This window comes from Xenopus laevis, chromosome 2S, assembly GCF_017654675.1.
Source record: "Xenopus laevis strain J_2021 chromosome 2S, Xenopus_laevis_v10.1, whole genome shotgun sequence".
Classification (NCBI taxonomy): domain Eukaryota; kingdom Metazoa; phylum Chordata; class Amphibia; order Anura; family Pipidae; genus Xenopus; species Xenopus laevis.
Window position 1 is genome coordinate 62,079,628 of NC_054374.1, and position 15,833 is coordinate 62,095,460.

Genomic DNA, 15,833 nt, shown 5'->3' on the forward strand with positions numbered 1-15,833 from the left:
AGTGTGTGGGGAAAATTTCTGTTGAACAAGAACCACAACAGACAGCTCTGAAATATACCCTGAAGGAGATTTAGAGAGAAATGTAATACAATTCACAAAGAGAACAAATTTGCAAATAAAAATTCACGTTGCAATGTAATATCATTCATTAGGCTTTTATTGCATTGCACATCTTTTTTGAGCATTGCAAACCTTTAAAGGCGTGGTTAACTATTAGTATGTTATTGAATGGGCAATTCTATTCTATTCATAAACCACCAATATAAAATTGAAACCAATTGCAAATGGTCTCAGAATATTACTCTGTAAATCATGTTTAAAGTTAAATCAAAGGTGAACAACCACTTTTAAGGAACAGTTTAGTGTAAAAATAAAAACTGGGTAAATAGTAAATAATAAAAAAAAAAAAAGGTTTCTAATATTGTAGGTTAGACACAAATGTAATCTACAAAGGCTGAAGTGAGCAGATGTCTCATATAACAGAACAGAATACAACCTCAACCAAGAAGTAGTGTTCTGGCTATTATATTAGACATCCAGTCACTCCAGCATTTATAGATTACATTTTTGTACTAACTACTGTATATTGAAAACATCTTTTATTTGCCAATTTTTTTTTTAATAAACAATTCTTTTAAGACCTGCTTGAAGGTGGCATAAACTTTTGGAGCAAATGTGATAACTTTTTCATTTTTACACGCACTGTGCAAACTATAAAATTCACAATTGATATCTTACTGTTGTGTTATGGGCAAATTGTTTGCAACGGCAAAATTGTTCACTTTGCAAACATTTATTTGCATTGCAAACAATTTGTCCGTTAGCAACATCTATTAAATTCCCCCAATATAGTTTTAAAGGGATATTTTACTAAACAATTATGGAAATTTTATATTACTCTGAAACACCATTAGAAAGTTATCTATAGTTGTTGTCTTGATGCTGAAAAAAAGGTTTCTGCATTAAACATTTTTGTTATTAAGACTGTTTTGCCATTTTGTAAAAAAAAACTCCCAAAAAACGAATTGCTAAAAATGTTTTCAGACCTGTTGTAGTGTTCTCAAATGTCCCATATTGTTGCACAAACATTTCGGTTGGTATAATACAAAATACACTTGCCATATATTGTTTAAGAAAGAAAACAAATTTACTGCTTCCATTGTCCTACTGCACTCTTAGAATTGTTAGACCATAGAAGTTTTTCTTGTTTTTAATAATCGCTTTTAACAAAAATGCTTACTATTTTATTAAAAAAAGAACTGCAAAGTAAACATTCCAAAAACAACAAAGTATATACAAACATGGATTCACAGAAAACAAACAAATGCACAAACAGCATGAGCGTGTCACGGTTCTCTGCATGGTTTTTTAGATTCTTCAGCAATTTCTGCACTTTTGCGTTTATGTGAAGTGCCTTCAGAAGAACCAGACTTCTCTTGTGATTCTTTATCAGAGCCCTACAGAATGAAAAGTCAAAGAAATACATTTAATGTAAACTCTTAAAAAATAAAACTAAATTGTATAATTTTTGTCATTTTAACTGACCTGTGGAGCTGGTAACGCATGCTTTTCTGTCCACTTTTTTGCATTGGAAAAGAATACTGCCCTGTTGTACTTAAACTCTGATGACTGGAATAAAAGATTAAAAAAAATAACCTATTATATAAAACATTGTGCCTGTATAAATTGGACAGAATAATATTTTTAACTTTTTTATTCAATCATGAAAAAATAAAATACAGAAACATCCCACTACATCATTTAAAGACAGTAAAAAAAAAAAAAAAAATAGTGAAACATTATGGTAAACAAGATTGAAAAAATTGTTATTAAAATATTGCTTTGTGGGAAAGCAGGTTCTCAAATAAATAGATTTTTGTACTTACCGTTAAATCCTTTTCTCTTGTCCTACATTGGGGACACAGGCACCATGGGGATGAAGATCCTGTTGCTTGGAGAAAGGACACTAAAAGGTTAAAGTGGCTCCTGCTCCTCCTGCTCTGGGCTTCATCCCCGCCTACCTCCTCAATCCTCAGTTTTCTGACCGAAGAAGAGATGATGAGCCCTACCAATTGCCCATGTGAAGAGAAGGAGCACCTCCCCAATGCAAGCTAAGCACGGTATGAACCACCTGCTGTTTGAACTTGTTGGTATTTGAACAATAAAATTTATATAAGATTTTAACTGATCAACGTTAACTTGAACGAATACAGGGAGGGAAGGCCTGTGTCCCCCAATGTAGGACAAGAGAAAAGGATTTAATGGTAAGTACAAAAATCTATTTTTCTCTTGCCTAGATTGGGGGACACAGGCACCATGGGGACGTCCCAAAACTACCCATGAGGGTGGGACTTTTTACCCCTAGTGTTCAGGGAATAACCGCTTGCAACACTTTCCTGCTGAAGCTCGCTTCAGCTGAGGCGAATGTATGCACCTTGTAGAATTTGGAAAAAGTGTGTGTGGATGACCACACTGCAGCCCTACAGACCTGTTCTGCTGAAGACTGGTGGCGAACCATCCAAGAAGTGCTGAGCGCAGAAGTAGAATGAGCTGAACCCGGAAGGGTGTGGCTTTACCTCGTACCTCATAGGCCTTCAAGATTGTTGACCTAATCCATCTTGCATTGGTGGCCTTAGATGCCTTAAGGCTTTTCCGTGGTCCTTCTGGTAAGACAAAGAGGTTGTCTAGCTTCCTTCTACTCTTGGTAGCCAAGGTGTACGTTCTGAGGGAACGAACCACATCTACGTTATGTAACTGTTCCACATTTGTCTTTTGTTCAGGACAAAATGAAGGAATCACCAGGTCCTGATGAAACTCTGACACCACCTTAGAAAGAAAATCCAGGGTAGGTCTCAACACCGCCTTGTCCTTGTGAAAAATCAAAAATGGTGGAAGAGTCAGCAGAGGTAATGGAATTGAATCCAATGGCTCGAACGGTTGCTCCTGCAATATGGAAAGTACCATATTGAGATCCCAGGGACCGATTGTATGACGGTATGGAGGTATCATCCTCAATGCTCCCTGGGAGGAAGGTCTTGATGTTGGGCAGCATTGCAAGCTGCTGCTGAAAAGAGATAGATAAGGCTGATAACCGAACATTCAGTGAGCTGAGCGCCAGCCCTTTTTTCTAAACCCTCCTGAAGGAATAACAATAGGCTACTTTCGTCCCAAGACTGTGGGTCTTTGGCTTTAGATTTACACCAGGATATGAATGTCCTCCATACCCTGTGGTAGATGCGTGCAGAGACGGGCTTTCTGGCCCTTAGTAAGGTCGGTATGGCCTTTTTTTGGAACTCCTGATCTGGCTAGGATTATGGCTTCAAGTGTCATGCCGTTAAAGCCAGCCATGGTGAACTCGGGTGGAGGATCAGTCCCTGAGATAACAGATCCATTCTGTCTGGAAGGTAGAATGGTGCATCCACTGATAAACTTATGAGTCTCTTCGAACCAAGTGTGGTGTGGCCAGTAGGGTGCCACTAGAACTGTTTCTACCCTTCTTGATTACCCTTGGCAGAAGTGCCACTGGTGGGAAGACATATTCTAGGTGAAACTGCCACGGAACCACCATTGTGTCCACTGCTAGGGCCAGAGGGTCATTGCTTCTTGTGAAGAACCTCGGAAGCTTGTTGTTGTACCTGGATGCCATTAAGTCTACTTCCGGAGTGCCCCACCTTGCCAGAATCAGTTGAAAAAACCTCTGGGTGTAGGCTCCACTCGCCCTGATCGAAGGTCTCTCGGCTGAGAAAATCTGCTATCTAGTTGTGAACTGCGGAGATAGCTGGTACTGTGTTTTACACCCACAGAAGAGGGCCGCTTGACTCCTTGTGCCTCCTTGGTGGTTGATGTAAGCCACCGCTGTCACATTGTCTGACTGTATTCTTACAGGTAGATCTTGAAGTCTGCCTGACCATTGGAGCAATGACAGGTAGATTGCTCTTAATTCCAGGATGTTGATGGGGAGTAGTTCTTTCTGTGACCAACGTCCATGTATTGTTAGGTCTCCCAATACTTCTCCCCAACCTTGTAGACTGGCATCTGTTGTGATGACTGTCCACTGGTGATTGGGGAAGGGTTTTCCTGACTGAAGTGTTGTTGGTCAAAGCCACCAATTGATAGAGGTTCAAACTAGTTCTGATAGAGGAATCCTGCAGTTTAGGTCCGCTCGGTTCATCCTCTGGTGTTGGAGTAACAGTCTCTGTAAGGCTCTGGTGTGGAGCTGCGCATATGGAATCGCAGGATGACAGTAGTCCCCAGCACTCTCATGGCAATCGTAAAGGTACCTGATCCGCTTTCTGCAGAGCTGACAGGAGCCCCTGCATTGAGGTGATCTTGGATTGGGGAAGGAAGGCTCTTCCCAATGAACAATTTAGATCAAGCCCTAAATATTCTGTACTCTGAGAAGGTATGGATCAAGATTTTTGGAAGATTATCTGCCAGCCTAACAGCATTAGTGTCTGAGTTGCGGCCAGTGCCATGGAACGGGCCTTTACCAGTTGGTCGTCCAGGTATGGTATGACACTCACTCCCTGCAGTCGCAGGTCCTCTAGAGCCGCAGCCATGACCTTTGTGAATACCCTTGGAGCGGAGGTTAGTCTGCCAGGAATTGCCAATGTTCTCCTGCCACTGAAAAGCGAAGGAACCGGTGGTGGTTGGGATGTATGGGGACATGCAGGTATGCATCTTTGATGTCGATCACCGCCATGAAATAAAGTCCAGGGACATTAGGACTGACTGGATGGATTCTATCTTGAAGTGGTGCTTCTTTACATGGTTGTTTAGTGCCTTTAGGTCTAGCAGCGGGCGAAAAGATCCATCCTTTTTGGGTACTATAAACAGGTTTAAGTAGAAACCGAAGCCCCTTTCCCTTTGAGGGACCGCCATTACTACCGCGGAGGCAGTCAGGGCGTGTGGAACCCCTTGGAACGCGGAGTGCCTGGGTTCTCCGGTAGGGAGCCTTGAGATGGAAAATCACCTCGGAGGTAGTGAGCGAATACTATGAGAAAGATATGATCTGTAGGACCCAGGGGTTCAGTACTCTGCCGTCAGGGGTGGGCACCTAATCATGCGGAGGCTGTTTTGTCCTGTGCTCTGCCTTGACTGGAATCTGGGGCGGTTGGAGCTTGTTGTTTTTTTATGTTGGGACCACTGGCTCTGATTTTGGTGAAAGGGACGAAAAAATAGTTGCCTTTTGAAGGTAGTCCTCTTGGGTCTGTTTTGCAGAAGTACAGTGCTCTTGCCTCCTGTAGCTTGAGAATTTACCTTCTCTGTTCAGCGCCAAAAAGTTGTTTTCCGAGAATGGGAGACCAAGCAGAGCCCACTTCAAGGTAAGATCTGTTGACCAGTTCTTTACCCAAAGGAAACGTCTGGCTGCAATGGATTATGCCGAAGCCCTTGGGACGAGCTTAGCCGCGTCCAGGACTGCTACGCAAATATATATGTTTGTGTCCGCTATCGGAGCTAGAAACCTCTGTGGAGGGGTCTTCTGAGCCATGAGTTGGGCCACCTGTTCCACCCAAACCTCCATTGACCTGGATACCCATGGGGTGGCAAAAATAGGTCGGAGAGTTCCGCCTGCTGCTGTAAAAATCGACTTGCAGAAACCCTTAAGACGTTTGTCGAAAGGATCGTTAAAGGAAGCCGCATCGGCTACTGGAATGGTGGTGGTCTTTGACAATCTCGAGACCGGTGGGTCCACTGCTGGAGGTGAAGACCAAGGTCTGTACAGTAAAAGGATAAGTTTGAGTAAAGCGCTTGGAAAATTGGACTCTATGGTCTGGCGTTTTCCATTGTGCTTTAACAATGTCATCCAGCTGCTCATAGGCTGGAAAGACACAAGAAGACTTCTTTTGCATCTTGAAAAAGTTTTTGGTTGGCTCTGCTAAAGGTGGGGTGTGCCTGAATCAGGCTCTCGACCTCTCATTGTGATCTAGGGGTATCCTGATCCTATTCATCTGCGGATAGGATCTGTCCCTCTTCCCGATGCCTCTTCCTGTTTATCAGGCAAAACAGGTGAGGAAAGAGGAGGTTGCTTTTGTGGCCGACTGCTGAGTGACCTGTGTAGATAGTTGCTGTAGGACCTTATCTAGAGTCTCTGGAATTCTGGCTAGGTTTTGTAGACCTGCTAGAGATAGAGTGCACACCAATTCAGAATCCGAGCTCGTTTGATTAGCCGTAGCTGTCGCAGAGCTTGCTGGTAGGGCTGTGTGAGATTGTAATTGTGCAGTGACTGCTGCAGTCTTACAGGCTTCACATATTGGCTCAGCCGAAACACTAGCAAATTTAGGTCTGCAAGTAGCCTATGCCAAATACTAAATTGCGTTGGTGGTACATGCAGTTGCCTGCTTGGGAAGGGACTAGTCATCTGCCCTGCCCGTCATGGCTATAGTATGTAGATAGTGCCACCCAGTAAGTAAAGATATTGGGGAATATTAGGAGAGTCCAGAGGAGTGAACCACCTCTCCCTTAGAGAAAAATCTCGCCCAACGTGGGGCTCAAACCCACAACCCTGAGATTAAGAGTCTCATGCTCTACCGACTGAGCTAGCCAGGCAATGCAGAGAGACCCCACTGCGATTTGTGGAGACAGAGAGAAGTAGTGAAAAACCCAACAGTAGGTCCCATAGAGAGAGGGAAGTGTTAATCCCCTAGAGAAAGAGTAAGGGAAGCGTAACTACCTATTCACCAAGGTAGGAAGGAATGGTGCCTTGTTCTTCCCTGTGAGAGACAGTGAGGCTGGAAACGCTCAGTACTGGAGAGCGATGCGGATCCAAAATGGCCACCAGAGAGGTTTCCCGGGCTTTGGTATAGTACCTTAGTAGGATGGCGCCCGTGAGGCGCGTGTGCAATGACACGTGCACAATTAAATAGGTGCAGCGCCAGATAGTGGCGCAAAAGGTCGCTGGCACTGAGAACCCGGGAGGAAGGTAAAAATGCAGTTACAGGCACAAGAGGGAGATGAATAGAAGAAGCTGTGTCCTATGTCCCCCTGTTGGGAATTCTCCATCAGAGAATAGAAGTGAAACTAATGTGCCTAGGGAAATCTTTGTCAGAGAATAGCAGTGAAAGTGAATAGCGGTGAAAGTGAAACTAAATGCCTAGGGAAATCTCTGTCAGAGAATAGCAGTGAAAGTGACAGGCAGCATGTAATGGAGGGAGTAGGGAATTGACTTACCTCCTCGTGCCAGCCAGGAATGCTCAATAAAAGGTATACCCTCCGTTGTGGCTACTGGTGCAGCCTCCGGAGAGCGGGAACCAGTTGCCCAGGGTAGTGTGGGGGGGAGCTCCCCAGCCTGCAGCCTCCGTAGAGTGGGAAGGCTACAGAGCATGTTCAGATCAGTAGTCCTTGGCTACAGGGGTTCTGGAAGAGAAACACTGACCCCAGTAGTGGCATGATACTGAAATCTGTACCATTGCTCCCAGCCACGAAGTGTCCATCCTCCTTCTGAGGACACTAAAAGAAAACTGAGGATTGAGGAGGTAGGCGGGGATGAAGCCCAGAGCAGGAGGAGCCACTTTAACCTTTTAGTGTCCTTTCACCAAGCAACAGGATCTTTATCCCCATGGTGCCTGTGTCCCCCAATCTAGGCAAGAGAAAAAAGATTCAAAACCTGTACTGTAGTCTATTAAATCAGATACTGAACACTAAAACTGACCGGTCGAAATCATGTGGAAGTCAACGGCAGATGGTCCCTTTAACAATTGGAAAATGTTTTTTACCTTCAGGATTCTCGATAATTTTGGAGCGACAATTTAAAAATAGTTTGATTTTATAGCAACTTTTTGTCACACCAATTTTATAGAAAACTAGTTTTGGTAAATTAAGGGCATTTGGCTTTGATAGTATGGTTGAATTTTTAGAAAAAATTAAACAGAGAAAGTAGAGTTATAACAAATATAAAAATAATCCCCTCTCTCATCCTACAAAATGTTGAGCCTCAGATGCCGAAAACTATTGCTTCTACTGCCCAAGCAGTCACACTACATGTACACGCCAGTTACATGTACCCATATATAATGCATTATTCTGGTTGTACTTACAATATCAGCCATAAGAGGGTCATCTGGGTTAGGTTCACTCATCAGAAGCTGGATAGATGTAAGAACAGTGGATATATTGAGAGCTGGTCTCCATGCACCCTGAAGACAATAGTGGAATATAAAGTGGTCACATTACAAAAAAATAAATAAAAAAAAAGATATACCTTTGAATTTAGTGGTTTTGCAAAACAAGAGAGATTTAATTGTTTTGGTTGCAGACTATACAATGACATATCCTCAGATGGGTAAAGAATTAATTAATTTACTGTTACTCAGAAGGATGCAAATGCCAAATGAAGCAAGATGTCATCTTTCCAAATGATAAATGCTGAAGTTGTATGATATGCACAATGGAGCAGGAAGCTGGCAGCAACAAGTCAATAAATGAACTGCTTCTGGTCATCCAGACTCTGTTGTGATATTTTAATGTTCAGTTTATCTTACCTTTGGAGGCAATTTCAGAATGTCCAGACAGATTCTACCTGCAGAATCAATGTTAGGATGATATATAGGAGTTAGGAATCTAATCTTCGGTGGTTCAAATGGATATCTGTAAAATAAACATTAACAGTTAAGGGTTCAAGCACACGGTCAGATTCAGGGAGATTTCGTCACCTGGAGACTTATCGCCTCTTCTGCGGGGCGACAATCTCCCCGAACTGCCTTCCCCCTGCTATAATGACAAAACGCCAGCGCACTTCCTCGTGAAGCAACTTCGGGTGGCTTCAGAAATTGAAGCGCTGCGAGAGCATTGTCGCTGGCGTTTGATCATTATAGAAGGCGGCAGGCGGGTGAAGGCAGTTCGCCCCGCAGAAGAGGCGATTAGTCGCCAGGCGACTAAATCTCCCTGAATCTGCCCGTGTGCTAGCTCACGAAGACGTCATAGTTTAGTAGTTCCAGTTCCAACTTTGCTGAACCCTGGTAGATTAGTCTGATAGTATTACCAATTTGCTTGAGTGGTTTTGAAAACTGAATCCTGCTTATAGAAAATAACATATGGTATAAAACATATGGAAGAATAAACAAACAGAATTTTTGCATAAGAAAATGTCCATTTGATTTGTGTGACAGAAATGAATACACGGATAGGGAAACTAGAACCTGAAAAAAAAGTGATAATATATATCATATATATTCATTGGTTTTCAGTATTTTGATCAATTTTTAAATAATATCTCTTTAAACTGGAACAAAAATAATTATGGATGTAAGTTGCCTTATACAGCTGTGTTCAGAATAATAGCAGTGTGTTTAAAAAAGTTATTAATGTTCAAACTCCTTATAATAGATTTTATTTCTAATTACACATATGCATTGGGGACACTGCACATTCTATTCCAAATCAAAACATGAAGAAAAAAAAAAATCAAATTTGTGTTATTCCTTGACAGAAAGTGAAGAAAATGAAATATTAAGCTGTTAAAAAAATAAATAGCAGTCTGCATTCTTCTTTACAAACATTCACTGTATAAACTGAGAAATGTTTCAAGATTTAGCTTTCCTTTGAATCACTGAATTAATATTTAGTTATATACCACGGTTTCTGAGAACTGCTGCATATCTATGTTGCATGGACCAACATTTCACAATTCTTCTGCATTTCTTAGTTTTGCCTAAGAAATAGCATTTTTGATGTCATCCCACAAGTTTTCTATTGGATTAAAATCTGGGGCCACTCCATAACGTCAATCTTGTTGTTCTGGAACCAAGATGTTGCTCATTTACTGCTGTGTTTGGAATCGTTGTCGATGGCATAAAGCAACATGACCTCTTTGAGTATTTTAATGTATTTAAACTGATCCTGATCCCTGGTATGCAATAAATAGGCCCAACACCATAGTATGAGAAACATCCCCATATCAGGATGCTTACGCCACCATGTTTCTCAGGGGTTGTCTGAGAAACTGTCTGGGGTCCCTAGACCCAAAAAGAACAATCTTGCTTTCATCAGCCCACAAGATGTTGCATAATTTCTCTTCAGGCCAGTCAATGTGTTCTTTGGCTAATTGTAACCTCTTCAGCACGTCTTTTTTTCAGCAATTGGACTTTGCTGGGGTTTCTCGCCGATAGCTTGGCTTCACATAGGCGTCTTCTAATTGTAACACGTAACTTTAGACCTTCTTTTATCTTCCTGGAGCTGATCACTGGCTTCCCGGAGCCGAGTCTTTGCTGTTTTGGCGATTCTTCTATCCATTCGAATGGTAGTTTTCAATTTTGTCTTTCAGGTTTTGGTCGCCTTTTTAAAGCATTTAAGATCATTTTAGTTGAGCAGCCTATCATTCTATGCACTTATTTGTATATTTCCCCCTCTCCAATCAACTTTTTAATCAAAGTACGCTATTCTGAACAATGTCTAGAACGACCCATTTTACTCAGATTTTCAGTCATCCTTCCTTAAATAAGGGTCATAATTGACACCTGTTTTGTCAGAGAATGAATGACCTCACTATTTGAACTTCACACTGCTATTATTTGGAACAAGGTATTATTATTTTGAACAAGCCTCAATTAATGATTCAGTTGCACAGAATTAGCAGCATGCATGTCATGACTGTTGGTTTTCTATTTCTCTACTACACCTACTAGTAAATTATTGGGCATGTAGAAATATAATTTCTACCAAAAACAGTGATTGATCAGGTTAATGATGTTGGACTGCTATTATTCTGGACACAAATGTAAATATAGTTTAAATAATACTATATAGATCAATTGTGTATTCCTTGGCAGAAGTGCAAGCGCTCATTCAGGCAGCACTTCTACTTGGGGAAATAGCGTCACTGTGCACCTCTCTACACTGTGACCCCTGAATCAAGGGTCAGCCCGCTTCTTACAACATGTGTCCTCTCCCAATCCATAGCTTGTATGCATAAATGACCAGCAAAGTTGTGGATGAAAAGGGGGTGGGAGTTGGATGCCTACATGCCTCCCCCTCCAGCCAGTCATAAATATTGTTCTGACAAATGCAGTTAGTGATATATTATTCTGCCAGCCGCAGGTCTCTGTGCTTCAAAATGAGGTGCAGAGACCTGCAGCAATTCTGCAAGGCGAGTGCATTGTACCCATTTTTGCACTCTGCCTAAGAGGTCATAAATAGCCCTATATATCGGATATTCATACCTCTCTGGGACAATGATTTCCAGATTGAAGATGCCACCCTCGTATGGAGACCCTGATCCACCAATAATCTCTAAAGGTAAGATAAAATAAATTGTTATTTAGCTATTTAAGGACAAGTAACATTTCACGCTCATTCATGGATTTGTTTTGTCAAATGCAAAGAATTGCTTCATTATACAAGTACTGCAGATACTAAGCAATAAAACCCATCCTGTATATGCCAATCCAGGATCCTCCTTACTTGGCATTTCCATGCCTGTTGCTGATGTCTAATGTACTCAGTGATGTATTCACTAGATAAGCATTATGGCATGTCAGCAGCATGAGTATAGGACTCTAAGATGGCAAGTTAAAAACAGAACCATATATTTGCCTGCACAGAGCAACCATACCCAAAGACATGTACAGTAGTTGTACACAACACTTTGTAAAATTTCTTTATGGAAAATGTACCAGCATGCAACTTCATATATAAAATGGTCTGCTTTACGGTTTTGTGTGTTTAGCACTTAAATTTTGTGCCTGTTAAACACATAGGAGCAGACTCACTAAAGGGCGAATTTTCGCCAGCATCAGCTTTGCACCCATCTCACTACTTCCCCAGGCGCAAATACGCAACGAATACACTTATTCACTATAATGCAAAGTTAAGTCATGGGCGTCGAAAGCTGGTGACTTTTCACTAGCATTACTTCGGCTGTGCAAGCATTTCATGCACTAGCATTCATTTGTGCCTAGTGAAACTTCGCTAGTGATCTTGTGCTTAGGTCAATTTGAATAGGGTGGGAAATTTAAAGTTGTATAGACGTCTTTATTATAAATGTTGCTGCAAATGGTTTAAGTTAGCTGTTTATATTACACATGTCCAGGGAACCTTAATAAAGGCAAGAGAGTTAATACAATGCCCTACACATGAGCCCACTGCAAAATGAAAGTTCCATATGTCGATGTCATCTATGTAGCGGAAGTATGTCCAAGACTTGGTGTTGCAGGTGGAGAGTTTTGCCATGGAGAGGTTGGCATATTGGGGTGCAAACGGTGTACCCATAGTGGTTCCCATTCATTGCAGAAATACTTATTGGCCAAAAAACAAGCAGTCGTGTGTTAATGTAAACTCAATCACTTATACAACTGCTTCGGATGTTAGGTCATGCTTTTCCAGAAATGTGTGCAGGCATCTATACCATCCTTGTCTTGTATATAAATGATTCCACATCCATAGTTGCCAAAATGGTCCTATGCCTGCAAGTTTGTTTAGCAGATCAGTTGTATCCTGTAAATAGTTTGTTGTACCCCTTACAATAGGTCGTCCAGGGTTGCCTTGTTTGTGGATTTTAGGCATATTGAATGTGCCTGTTTTGGGAGTCGTTGGTACCAAATCTAACAGATATGATTGTGTGGCTGGTAGTGTCTTCATAAAGTTTTTGAGTTCTTTCTTATAAGCCATTGTGGGGTCAGTATCTAGTTTAGTATAGTGATTGGAGTTTGGACTACATCGCAGAGGCCTACAGACAGCTATAAAAGTATTCAGAACGACCACTGCACCCCCTTTATAGGCTGGTTTGATGATGATGACCTTGTTGTTCTTGAGGCATTTAATAGCATTCCTTTCTTGGGCACTCAAATTGTTGTTCTTTTTTCTTCTGCTTGGCCTTGATGGTTCTTTTAATTCTGTCCCTAAATGAATCTATGTATTGATCTAGTTTGGAATTCATGCCTACAGGAGGTGTCAACTTGACTTTCTTTTTTTTTTTTTTTCCAATTGTTCCTGTTGTGTGGAGGTGTCAGAATCACTGTATGGCTTGTCACAAAAAAAATTCTTAAGGTGCAGTTTCCTAAAGAATTCTTCCATGTCTTTGCAAGGTTCAGTTTTATCCATTGCTTTTGTGGGCCAGTATGTTAGCCCCTTTGAGTATGTTATTTCCTCTTTAGTAGGAGTGTAGTTAAGATACATTTATTACAAATTACCTGACCAGATCAGAAGAAATCATTTATAATAACTGTAATATTGAATAAATGATCTGTATTTATTTTCATTAATATCCTACCAAAATCCTACAAAAAAGATTAGCAATTGATGGGGTGAATTTTATGCCCACAGTTATCCCACAACAAATATAGTAGTTACAGTTGAATATGAAAAAATAATGGGTCAACGAGCATTCAATTGATTTTAATAAAAAAAGCAATGAGGTTAGTGTCATAAGTGGTATCTTTGCTTTCTAAAAGCAGAGAAATGAACACCCATTCTAAATGACAATGTATGTTTCTATCTGAAGGGCCTCCAATTCTAAAACTGCAGTAATCTCTGCAAGAGAGACTCTGGATCACAGGTGATCTAGAAATGTGGTGAGTTAGGTGTTACAATGAGACTTTTCAGACTCCAAAATGAGACTTTCAGACTCCAACTGGCGCTTAAATTAATACCCATTAATAATCCTGCCTAAGCATTGGGACATATAGGGAATAATCTAAAATCCACATTATTTATTTTTCCACAGATACTATGTATTAATAGTTAAAAACTTGCAATAAAAAAAAAAAAAAAGAAGTAGTATTTTGTAATGAATGGATTTAACATTGTATAGCAGCACTTGGGTGCATAACAATCGTAATGGGCTCAAAATTGCACATATTTGGTATATTTGTGAATAATAAGACTGTTTTAACGCACGTGCACGGAGGTCATCCATATTGCTCTCATTTTGCCAGCAAATGACACCAGGGGGTGGTTCTTTGTTAAGAAGCTGTAGTTCCCTCTTCAAACGTGAAACTCGCTGCATTTTCTAGAAAATAATTAGGTAAGGGAAATTGATAAAACTTCTGAAGTATTACAGAGAATGCTCAAGAAGAGAATGTTCATCTGCTTTAGTATTTATTGGCTTAAAAAAAAAATCTCAAATCGAATGTGAGGTTTTTTTCCTACTTCGAATAAACTCACAATTTAAAAAAAAACTTGAACGTCTGATTATTTATGAAAAAAAAAAACGTGAACACCTCAAATTATGAGTTTATAGGCTTAAAAAAAACTTTAATTTGTGATTTTAAAATTTTGTATTAAAAAATGTCTTGAATTTTGCCTAGGACAACTCCCATGAACTCGCCAGCTTTTAGTTGTTGACTTGTTACTTTTGAGTTTTTTTTTTTTTTGCTTAATAAATATCAGACATTCGAGTTTTTCAAAATATATGCGTTTTAAATTCGAATTTGTGAGTTTTGGCCACAAAAGATTTGAATTTACCATTTGAACCTTAGTAAATCTGCCAATAAGTGTTGACTGTATACTTTAAAATGAAATGTAAAAGAGCTAAACTATTACTTTTTACTCAAACACATTAAAATGAACAGGAAAGGGACCTCAGACAGGAGACGTCTGTCTTAACGGACCTTCAATTGGGGTCATTTCTGGTCCGCAAAACGATCCACCAGGAATATAGCAAGTCTCACAAAAATGTGTTTGACTGGGCTAGAACACTGCCTTAAAAATAGGGTTGCCACCTTTTTAAAAAATTTCCACTGGGAAATGGTGGTGGGCGGGTAGTGATGTAAAAGGGGCAGGCCCACAACCGAAAATGGCCAGAAGGCGGAGAAAATGTGAGTTTTGAGCGGATTGGGGGCGGGCCAATGGCTTTTGTTAGGGATATTACAAATTTATCGGCAGCTACATCGCCGATCAATTCATAATACCAGCCCCAGCCTTGCCAGGTGTTTTACCAGCTAGGCCAGTAAAATACCAGTTGGGTGGCAACCCTACCAACAAAAGAACTTCTGCAACACACGCCCACAAATGATCACAGTGCCAACAAGAGAATAAGAATCCTCAAAATATATCTTTTTTTTTTTTTTATAAATAATAGACCTCTGTTTTTGTACGAAGGCACACACAACTTTTATCTAGATTTTTAACGCAGTCAGCCTTTTTAAAACAAATCAATATTTAGCAAAACTGGTGAAGTAGCAATAGGCAAACCTACACTACAGCAGACACATTATCAGATCTTTGTGGTACCTTACCAAACCAAACCAGGAAAATGAAATAGAACAGCTATCACGGACACAACATGAGAAACTTGACTCCCGGACAGACAGATTGTTCCTGGGGACAAGTTAGCAGAACTGCCTATGCCACTAACATTTCGCGGCAATATTCTAATCAAAGGGCAGGGTTTTATACCACGTGACAACTGCCACGGGAACCGGAAGCGATGGTTCGGCTGTTTGGTAATACGTCTCTACCAGACATAAAGACCCTGAGCGATATAATAGTAATGTCTGTGAAGGCGTTCTGTTGCTGTGCCATAAAAGCTACGCTATGAGGCCCCGAGAAAGAGCTGTACTTGCCTCTAGCTAATGACCGTAAAATCCAAGATCCGACGTGTATATTATTAAAGCAGTGCGTGTTAAGCAATTCGGGAAAGCAAAAAAACACATAACCCACAGAAACGCACGTTTTCACACTAGTATTCGCCACGCATTATAAAATTTGAAGAGCTGCAGCAATTTTGTGGTTTCGGTCAGCTCCTCCCCTGACATATCTGAACACATCCGGAACCTTCATTCCTCACCACTGTTTTCTGTCGGACTACTAACAGAGCTGCACGCTCAATAGAAGGCCGGCCTAGGCAGGTTTCCACCCTGCTTTAATATATTTATGTTTTACTGTGGTGCTACCTAATT

General features: G+C 40.8%; 1 protein-coding gene and 1 non-coding gene across 4 annotated transcripts; both read right to left on the reverse strand.

Annotated features, from left to right (window-relative positions):
* Positions 1 to 139: 139 nt before the first annotated feature.
* On the reverse strand, positions 140 to 15,628 carry ube2t.S (ubiquitin conjugating enzyme E2T S homeolog). Of its 3 annotated transcripts, none has more exons than XM_018248028.2 (7): positions 15,498 to 15,628; positions 13,831 to 13,942; positions 11,157 to 11,226; positions 8,481 to 8,586; positions 8,037 to 8,135; positions 1,546 to 1,629; positions 140 to 1,457 (listed from the first exon to the last, which is right to left on the reverse strand). In XM_018248028.2, exons 2-7 carry the CDS (start codon positions 13,937 to 13,939, stop codon positions 1,347 to 1,349), a joined length of 579 nt encoding a protein of 192 aa, XP_018103517.1. In that variant the 5' UTR covers positions 13,940 to 13,942; positions 15,498 to 15,628; the 3' UTR covers positions 140 to 1,346.
* On the reverse strand, positions 6,477 to 6,549 carry trnak-cuu. The gene has a single exon. It is a non-coding gene; the product is annotated as a tRNA-Lys (tRNA).
* Positions 15,629 to 15,833: the final 205 nt, after the last annotated feature.

What these genes read in the sequence shown, in the direction of transcription:
- ube2t.S (XM_018248028.2), bottom strand. Translation starts at nt 13,939, where the DNA reads ATGCAGCGAGTTTCACGTTTGAAGAGGGAACTACAGCTTCTTAACAAA. An exon ending in TATGGATGACCTCCGTGCAC is followed by an intron (nt 11,227 to 13,830) that starts GTGCGTTAAAAC and finishes TCTTACCTTTAG; the next exon opens with AGATTATTGGTGGATCAGGG. An exon ending in GAAATCATTGTCCCAGAGAG is followed by an intron (nt 8,587 to 11,156) that starts GTATGAATATCC and finishes TTTATTTTACAG; the next exon opens with ATATCCATTTGAACCACCGA.